Consider the following 9158-nt stretch of genomic DNA (forward strand, 5'->3'; position numbering starts at 1 on the left):
TCAATTTATATCAAAATATTTATGCATTTTATACATGCGTGTAAATATTCAAATATAAACTCATTTATATTCATTTGCTAATATACATTTCGATCAAAGCCATTTCAAAATTTTACAAGCAAAAAATAATCATTAAGATACTAAAACTTGTTCAGTGCAGTATATATTACAGAACAAAAAAGAACTTGCAACAAAAAATGCAGCTAGTCGGAATATAAAAATATATATTCATAAACTCTAGGCTGCTTTCAGAATATGGAGGGCAATTCTCTATTGTATTTGACAGGGCACAAATTATTACTTTATATGAATTGTAAAGCTTCTAAGCATCAATTTCACATAAAATTAATACAAAAAATTAAATGAGTTTAAAAAATTAATTCATTAAAATTAGTATATAACTAGATTTAATACTATGATATAAATTAGTATTTTTATGACAAAAAAAAAGAAAATAAAATGAACATGGTATGAACAAACATTATAATAAAAATGTTATACATATATAGCAAAAACTCATTCGAGGTTACAGGAATTATATGTTAATGCAATTCATCATTTACATTATATTAAATCATAAATTGAAAGAATGAAATTTGAGAATAATGAACAACTTGAACCAAACATTCTTTCAAAAATAATGACTAAACAAAAATTATGAGAAATTATTCAAATTAATATACTGAGAACTATACATCTAAAACATATATCTCTCAGTACTCTACAAAACCTTTCTTTTCTTAAAAATGCCATCGAAAGTCTTTGCATATTTCGCCAATAAACCAAGTCACACTATAAACAAATAAAAACTTTAACATAACTGCATCACACATACAACTTGTGCATGTATAAACTGATAAGTACACACGCACGAGCACTATAATCACTTTGAAACTTCATACACCGATTGATGTCATGTCGATGTGTGGTAAATGTCATGACAGATCACAGTAGCAGCAGGAAGGTTATAGGTTGCTCAGATTGTATCCTGGTTCTTGACACATGTATTACTGATGTTTCACTTGGTTTTCTGTGGCAATTGATGGTGGGTTACGGCTGTCGTTACAGCATTCTGCAACTGTGGTCCTGATGAGCTTGAGGACTCTATCTGCTTTCGGTGACTTATTTCCAAATCTGCTAAACGTTTCCATAATTCATCTCGTTCGCGCTCGCGTTTCTTTTCTCTGTAAAATATACGTTTTAGAAATATACCATAATTTTGTATCGAATTTGCATAAGCATAACCGGTTATGCAGCTAGTAATCCTTATTCAATTTAGATATACAATATGAACACTTTAGATATTTATTAGAATTTTTTTGATCATTTTTAATTAAATATATCGGCAATTAGGTACTTTTATTATACTTAATGGCAAAATTAGTTACTATATTTATTTCAAACAAAGTTTATTTTATCAAGGTATCAATATATAAATATATGACAGAGTGTCAAATTCTTTATTAAAACAATGCATTTGTAATTAATAATTATTATTGTGATAGAAAGAATAAATAATGTTGGTTTCAAATGACAAAATCTTGTATAACTTAAGGATATGTATTTTGACATTCAATTTCGCATTATTGAAGGTTTTTTTTTTGTTTTCGATAATGCCTTCAGATAAAATATTTTAAAAATGTTGAATTTTTGAATGTTGAACTTTAATAAAATGAGATCATGTTCTGTAAGACTACATTAGAAAAACAGCAAATAATAACGGATTGTATAATTTTTTTTTGACCATTTTTATAAAAGCTTTGAATTCAGATGAAGATTTATATTTTACAAAATAGTCAAATAATAACTAAATATCAAAATAACACAGGAGTTATCTTAACATTGAAATTATAATTAAGGAACGTCAAGAGTGAATGACACTGATTTTATAAAAAATTTACATAAATAGTACAAGAATAAAAAATATTTCTATAAACAAAGTCTAAACACTAAATGAATTATAAAATATCCACTTACTTCTGTCGTTCTCCTTTATAACTTGCAGTCAATTCATCAAATAGTTTACTATTCATTTCCATGAATGTTTTTAAGACATTATAAACTAAAGTCACAATTGTCTGATTCCAATGCTCTTTTGAAATGCGGTACAAAGCCGGAAACATTATGGGCATAATTACATGATTGTTTTCTTCAATAAGTGACATAACATATTCATTATTCCAATAATATAAAGCTCTCTCAGCAACCTACAAAAAATTAAAATATTATATACAATACAACATTGAATGAAAAAAAAAAACTATTTTAATATTTCTAACTTTGTAGAGTACTAGTTTTATTTTTGAATTTGGGAAATTTATATGTATGGTATTATCTCATTTTAATTCAGCATTCTCAATTTAAAATTAAATCTAATTCCATTTAAAAGTAAAATATTTATATATAAAACAAAAACAATTATATACAAATTATATATACAATTATATATATATATATATATATATATATATACAATTATATACAAATAACAAATTTTATGAATTGATCATATACATATTTACATAATAGCACGACAATTTAAAAAAATGGTATCTATGATACATATGCATGAAATAGATTTTATATAATCTGATAATTTCATACCAATAATTCATTCACGCATTCCAATATGCCAATAATTCATTTTTTACCTGAAAATGAGGACTACTGACACATCTTGCAATTTGCCTGAACAATGGCTCTTGTACCCGAGCGAATTGTGATGGCTCTAGCACATCCATTATTTCCTCTATCTCTCCAAGAAACATGACCTAAAAGTATAGAAAATTATAAATTAAATATATTAATTTATAATTAATTATAGGTTATAAAATAAGTTTATGAGAATCCTGTATTTTATAAAATTATATGTAAACAAACCTCCTTTTGGCTGCAAGTTTTTGGCCAAAATTTCAGAAGACCCCTGACAACAGGTTCTGTCAAGGCAGCATCTTTTTCCAAAAACTGAACCACACAATAAGCTAGTTGTGCATGATACAACGATAAGCATTTCACTTTATGTAAAGGCAGAAGAACTTTTACCAAGAATTGCTTGTGTTCAGACTTCAATGGCAAAGCGAAACCATTTATTATGCTACAAAAAATGAAAAAATATTCACTCTGAAATACAGTGTTGAATAACATAATTGTACCAAACAATATTGTTGAATTGAATAACATAATTGTTAACAAAAGCACTTGTAAAACAAAGTAAAAGACGTACTAGTTTTTTTTTATAAAATAGACGAAAATTTAAAAGTTCTTTTTTAGCAAAATGTATTGTTGAATGAGAATAAAAAATCTAAAAATTTACTTACCTGCCAAGTATTTCTAATAGTTCACCAACTCCATTGAAATGTTCGGTTTCGTAAACAAAACGCAAAAATATGTTGTTTATTTGTTTGCGAATGAAGGCACGTAGGCCCAAAAATTTTCCATATATGCGATGCAAAACTGTCTTCAGGAAATCGCGTTCTCTTGGATCTTCCGAGTCAAACAACTCTAGTAGCTGAAATAAGAAAATAAAAATTAATAAAACGAGATATGTTATAGTACAACACTCTCCAAAAAATAATTTATTCGAATGCACGTAAATACTGCTATAATAAATTGTTTGTACTGACATCTTGAAATGAAATATGAATGATCTTATATCGGCTTATTTTAATTTCTATTCTATTCTATTTTAAACTAGAGTTTGGAATTTTCATTTTTATGTTTCCCATACGGGGTCTCAATTTCATTTTAAGAAATAAAACAATTACAAATAATAGTAAACAAATAATAAATAATAAGTTTATTTACTCCGAATGTTAGTAATTTTACCTGGAGAACAAACTTCTGATCGATGACTTTTTTGCCGATTGTCGGTTGAAAATCAGTGTTTTCCAAGAATCTCAAAAACAGTTCGTACACTAGCTGTAAATGTGGCCAGGATGCTTCCAGCGTTGGGTCATCCTCTTCGGGGTCAAAATCTGGATTCTCACTCGGTGGCAGCGTTCGGAATAAATTCGCAGAAATCTGGAAATAAATAATTGATCTATTTATTTAAAATATACTTCAATTTATAATAAATTTATATTTCTTCTTAAAATTTATGGTGTATCTTAAAGTACATTCATTTATTATATTATACCAATCGAGTTATTTTAAAAAACACTTTCTTTGTAGTAGTCATGGTCATTATATTGGGTTGTTCGGAGACTAACTTGGTTTTTTATAGACATTCTGACACGTAATTTTCGTACATTTTTTTGGTCATCATTTTTTAATTTTCTGGTATAAACATAATTCCGAAATCATAAATGTTTTGGTCGTTATTGGCAAAAAAATCAAAGTGATCAAAGTGCTTTTTGACAGGCTGATTTGAGGTAAAGGTTTTACCGCCTAAAAATTTTTTTAGTGACCGGGTCAAATAATGGTCCGATGATGGCAGGGCTGGAGAATATGATGAATGTTCATTGGGTCCTATTCAAGCTTCAAAAGCTTTTGGCGATTGATCAAACTTATGTGAGATCTTGCGTCGTCTTGATGCAGGACTATACCTTGCTTGTGGATTAATTCTGACCTTTATTCTATTGAAGTATATCATTTAGTTTATCCAGCTGATGACATAAGGCATCCGAATTAACTGTTATCTTATTCTGGAATAGCTGAAAAATAAACAACACCTTTAAAATCTTACCAAACACACAGCATCACCTTTTTCTGGCAAATTTCATCTTTCCCCTTATTTTGTGAGCAGGCTCTTGTTTTTTGTTTCGTAGGCAATTGCGTGTATTGTATTTTTTACATCCCATTTCAAATTCCTAGTGACAATTCGCTTCAAAATCTGATAATTTTCAAGACTTTTCAGAGGCGAATCGCGGACGCCAGTGCTGCGACACACGTTTCTTTCTATGAAAACCATACATTGAACTTCGAAAAAAAAAATCCAGATCTTTTCAAATTTCAGTTTGCATCAACTGATGCATTTCTCGCGTTTTTATCAGCTTGGACTTGGTGCAACTTGAACATCAAAATACCAGGAAAGAAATTTAGCAAACCAATTTTGGCACTGTCGCACTATCAACACGTTATTTCCGTACACAGGGCTCGCTCGTAGGTAAGTGGCTATAACGACTGGACCTGGATCAGGGGTCCCGTGTTCGATACCCACTTCGAGCAGCCTGTTGTCAGGCAGCACTGACAACGATTTTCACTTGGAAACATAGGTAGCAATATGTTTCCAAGTGAAAATAGCCCTTGTCCGGCATTGCTGCACTAATAAAAAGTCATCACTATCACAACAATTGTAATAATAAAAATTCAGCACATAGAGATGAGACAACTGTTTGGGTTGCCATCTATAATAAAACAAACGTAGTTTGTAAGAGATTCATCACAACAGCTCATAGAACCCATAAGTTCTGATCGATCAATTTCGATTTGACTTAAACAGTTTTTTACCTTTTCTATAGCAAAAGAGTAAAATATGTCAAAAATGCTGCTTAATTCTTTCCGTATTCAAAGTGGCACCATCCAAAAACTACTGCATGTCATTGATTAGAATTTTTTTTTACACACAAGCCTTAAAATATGAGTTTTCAAATAATATGATAATTATAGGGTTAAGTGTGTGATGTTAGGTTCAAAAAAATAGCTAAATTCAGGTGGTATAAAAACGAAGTGACTTTGCGAACAACCTTATAGTACATTTGTTCATTTTTGCCATGTTTATTACATATTCGGCTCTATATTTTTATTCTTAATGTACACATATCGACGTAGAAAATAAAAAAACTATAAAGAATTTGATTAACATTACATTGAGAGCTTTTAAAACCAAACGAAAAGCTCAATTCGAAGAATTGTGATCAGCAACTGGATAATTTAAAGACAGCGGTCCAAAAAGATGAAGGAAATCTTTAATTAGAAGGACATCATACTGCACCAGAATAACGCCAGACCACACGCTGCTTTAGGAACTCAAAAATTAGAGAATTAAGCAGGGAAATTCTGTCGCCTTTTGGGGCGGCCAAATCAAAAAAGAACAAATTTAAAGGCGGCCATGCACGAAAATCAGCCGTAATAAAAAGCGGTCGCATTGAAAGTCCACTGAATTAAAAGGCGGCCAAATTGAAAGACCGCTGGATTAAGAGGCGGCCAAAAAGTCCGCTGAACATGTGCGGCTGTGTTAAAAATCCGCTGAGTTAAGACGACCGTAGTCAAAATCAGCTGAAGGCGGCCGTATTCAAAGCTAGATCGAATCAAAAAGCGGCTATTGAAAGCTTTGTTTCCAAATTTTTAATGAGTGTATAAACTTGGTGTAAGGTGCAACTTTGCCTTAAGGGGGTATTCTACTGTAGAAGCATAAATTTTGCTCGGTTTTTGAAGCGCTGTATAAAGGAAACAAATAATGTTTTTACTATCGATTTTTTTATCATTTGTTTATTGATATTTTATTATTACATAAAAAAATATTAAAGAAAAAAAATTAGAATTCACAAAGTTATGAGCAGTCAAAGTGGGGGCTCAAAAAAAAGAGGTGTCCTGGCGTGCATGATTCCAATCCTCCTGGTGATCCGAAACATAAAAATTATATAGATTTTTAATTATTATAGATGCCGCTATCGAATGAACCTTGGATAGGTTAAAAAAAAAATTTGTTTGAATGGCGGCAGTTTGAAAAAAATATTTTTTTTTTCATGTTTTTTTTTTTTATCAATTCCGAATTTTTAAAAATACTAAATGAAAAGTTATAGTTTTGGGAAAGGTCCATGCGATAAAGCGATGTATAGAGAAGATCCTCTCCAAAATTGAAGTAAATTGGTTCATTAGAACTCGAGATATCCTTACCGCCAGCTCGAAAAAAGTAGTTCCAAGAAAAACGCGTTCAAAGTTTTGAGACTCGGTCGGACCCGAACCGAGGCCACATCACTAAAACGGAAATAACTCAGGAAATAATAGTAATTTTGAAAAATCTTTTTAATGACATATTTTTGAATAACTAAACTTTGAAAATATAAAAAAAAAATTCTATTTTTTCAAAATTCTACAGTAGAATACCCCCTTAAAGCAAGATGCATGAATTTTTCAACATGTGTAAATAATCGACTTATATATAAAAAATATATTAATTCATATCATTCATGTAATGGTTTAAAAATTAAATATTATTGAACAAGAAATAAACATGTGGTATGATCATTAAGAACAGGATCCAAAATCGCCAAAAAAATTTGTTAATCAATAACTAAAAAGCGACTCGACCCATCATTGACAAAAACTAATCAGCACAATTCTCAAATAGTACCTTTATAATGGTTTTTGAATTTTCAAGAACGATTCCCAAATTTAGACTATAACGTGGACGAAAAGTTTGACAACTTTTGACAATACTAAAGAAGCGGCTCGGCCGATCGTGTGGCAAAACTAACCAGTACGAGTGCTTATCCTATTGCATCACATAAATTTTGCCTCACATAATATTCCGAAAATTAAAACGACTTGTCGTATCGTCGTCAGGTGGAAATATTTAGTTATATTTGAGATTATGATCTCTATCGCCAAAAAAGTTTTATTAATATCATCGAGAAGAAATATTTAACAATTAAATTCGACGAAACGATCCGGCCTATCAAACAGTTTTTCAATGTTGAAAAACGATGCAGGATTTTTGGCTAAAACGTGTACAAAATTTTAGAAAGATTAGAAACGGCGAGACCGATTGTTGCACAAAACTGACTGACGGTAGTCGTTATCTAGTTACATCAAATGACTTAAATTTTTGAAATCGATTTAACCGTTTTTAAGAGAAAACATTGGTAAAAAATCAAAAATCGGCTCATATACACACTTATTATTCAAATTCTAGTCAGAATGACTAGAAACGCAGAGAAAACATAAAAATTTAAGGTCAAATTTTTCTGTGAAAACATATTTGATATTTTCCTATTATGTTATTTTCAAGGGCAACCAAAAAATGCTTGCACGCAGGCGTCCACATACCCAGCAGCGGCCCTGGTAGTACCCACGTGCATAATATATATACACAGACGTGTTCAGACTTATATTTTAGTCAAGACAGAATAAAATAACAGAATATAGATACATTTACCTTAAACGTTTCAGACCAAGACCAAGACCAAGACTAATCTATGCTATCCCAAGACTCAAGAGTGCATAATAGTTGTAACAATTGCAACTTACCATTTTAATAATTTCTGGATAAACAGGCTCCGTCAGTACACCCCTGCCGTGTGTCATATAGTCCACTAGATCGTTGAGAGAAGCGCGCTTTATTTCTTTGCCTTTCAGATCAGCCACGGGGTCCATGAAATCAAACGCCACGCAGCACTGGCGCAGCTTACGAATGAACAATTCTTCTTGCTCACCACTGGATACCTCCACTGTAACGAAATAAATCATTATTAGTGAATCAACAAAATTTAATTGCACATAGTACAACAAGAAATTAATTCACATAAGACCTGTGCTATAAGTTTCAATTCACCTGAAATCGTGTTCAAAACAAAAAGATTTGTAAGCCTGCAGAAACACCTTATAATATAAACTACGATTTTATGTTTATGCCACTATTTCTAAATATTATTGAAAATTATACAATACATATTTTATAGCCCTAACACCAATAATAATTGCTATATTATAATCTTACTAGCAAACCCGACGAACTTCGTTTCGCCACCAGATGGTTTCGTGAGAAAGATGAAGAAATTTTTTGTTTGTTTTATATTTGAAAAGGAAAAATTTGATTTTATTATACAACAGTAATGAATTTATTTCGATTACAAAAATGAAGTGTTTTTTAGTTGAACTTCTCTAAGTAAATGAAAGTGAATCCGCAAATTATCCGTTTCATTGAAGTGCTCTTTGGTAAACCACATTTTTTGTTTTTTGCTCTGACGTTAACACAAACAAAGCGGATAGTTTTCCAACACGTGAACATGCAACGTATAACTGCCCATGTGAAAAACAATGATTTTCTAAATAATCTATTTGAAATTTATCCCGCAAACACTAAGCGATTGGCCTTGCGACTTTTTAGTTGTCATTGCGAACGCAAGGCGAACTGGAAATTGCAATCGTTTGAAGTCAAACGGAAGACCAGTCGGAATCATTGGTATGTCACCAAATCGCCAGCAATTTTTGTTTTA

The 9158-nt window shown here is 30.9% G+C and overlaps 1 protein-coding gene across 1 annotated transcript; it reads right to left on the bottom strand.

The window, feature by feature from the left end:
* Nucleotides 1-754: 754 nt before the first annotated feature.
* LOC113382503 (serine/threonine-protein phosphatase 2A 56 kDa regulatory subunit epsilon isoform-like) lies at nt 755-8390 on the bottom strand. The gene is made up of 7 exons (XM_026620843.1): nt 8191-8390; nt 3826-4020; nt 3318-3508; nt 2881-3094; nt 2652-2771; nt 1978-2207; nt 755-1184 (listed from the first exon to the last, which is right to left on the bottom strand). The coding sequence occupies exons 1-7, from the start codon at nt 8314-8316 to the stop codon at nt 1019-1021; spliced, it is 1242 nt and encodes a 413-aa protein (XP_026476628.1). The 5' UTR covers nt 8317-8390; the 3' UTR covers nt 755-1018.
* Nucleotides 8391-9158: the final 768 nt, after the last annotated feature.

Source organism: Ctenocephalides felis, unplaced genomic scaffold, assembly GCF_003426905.1.
Source record: "Ctenocephalides felis isolate EL2017-DRISC unplaced genomic scaffold, ASM342690v1 CF-g0.4_SCAFFOLD_03484, whole genome shotgun sequence".
Taxonomy (NCBI): domain Eukaryota; kingdom Metazoa; phylum Arthropoda; class Insecta; order Siphonaptera; family Pulicidae; genus Ctenocephalides; species Ctenocephalides felis.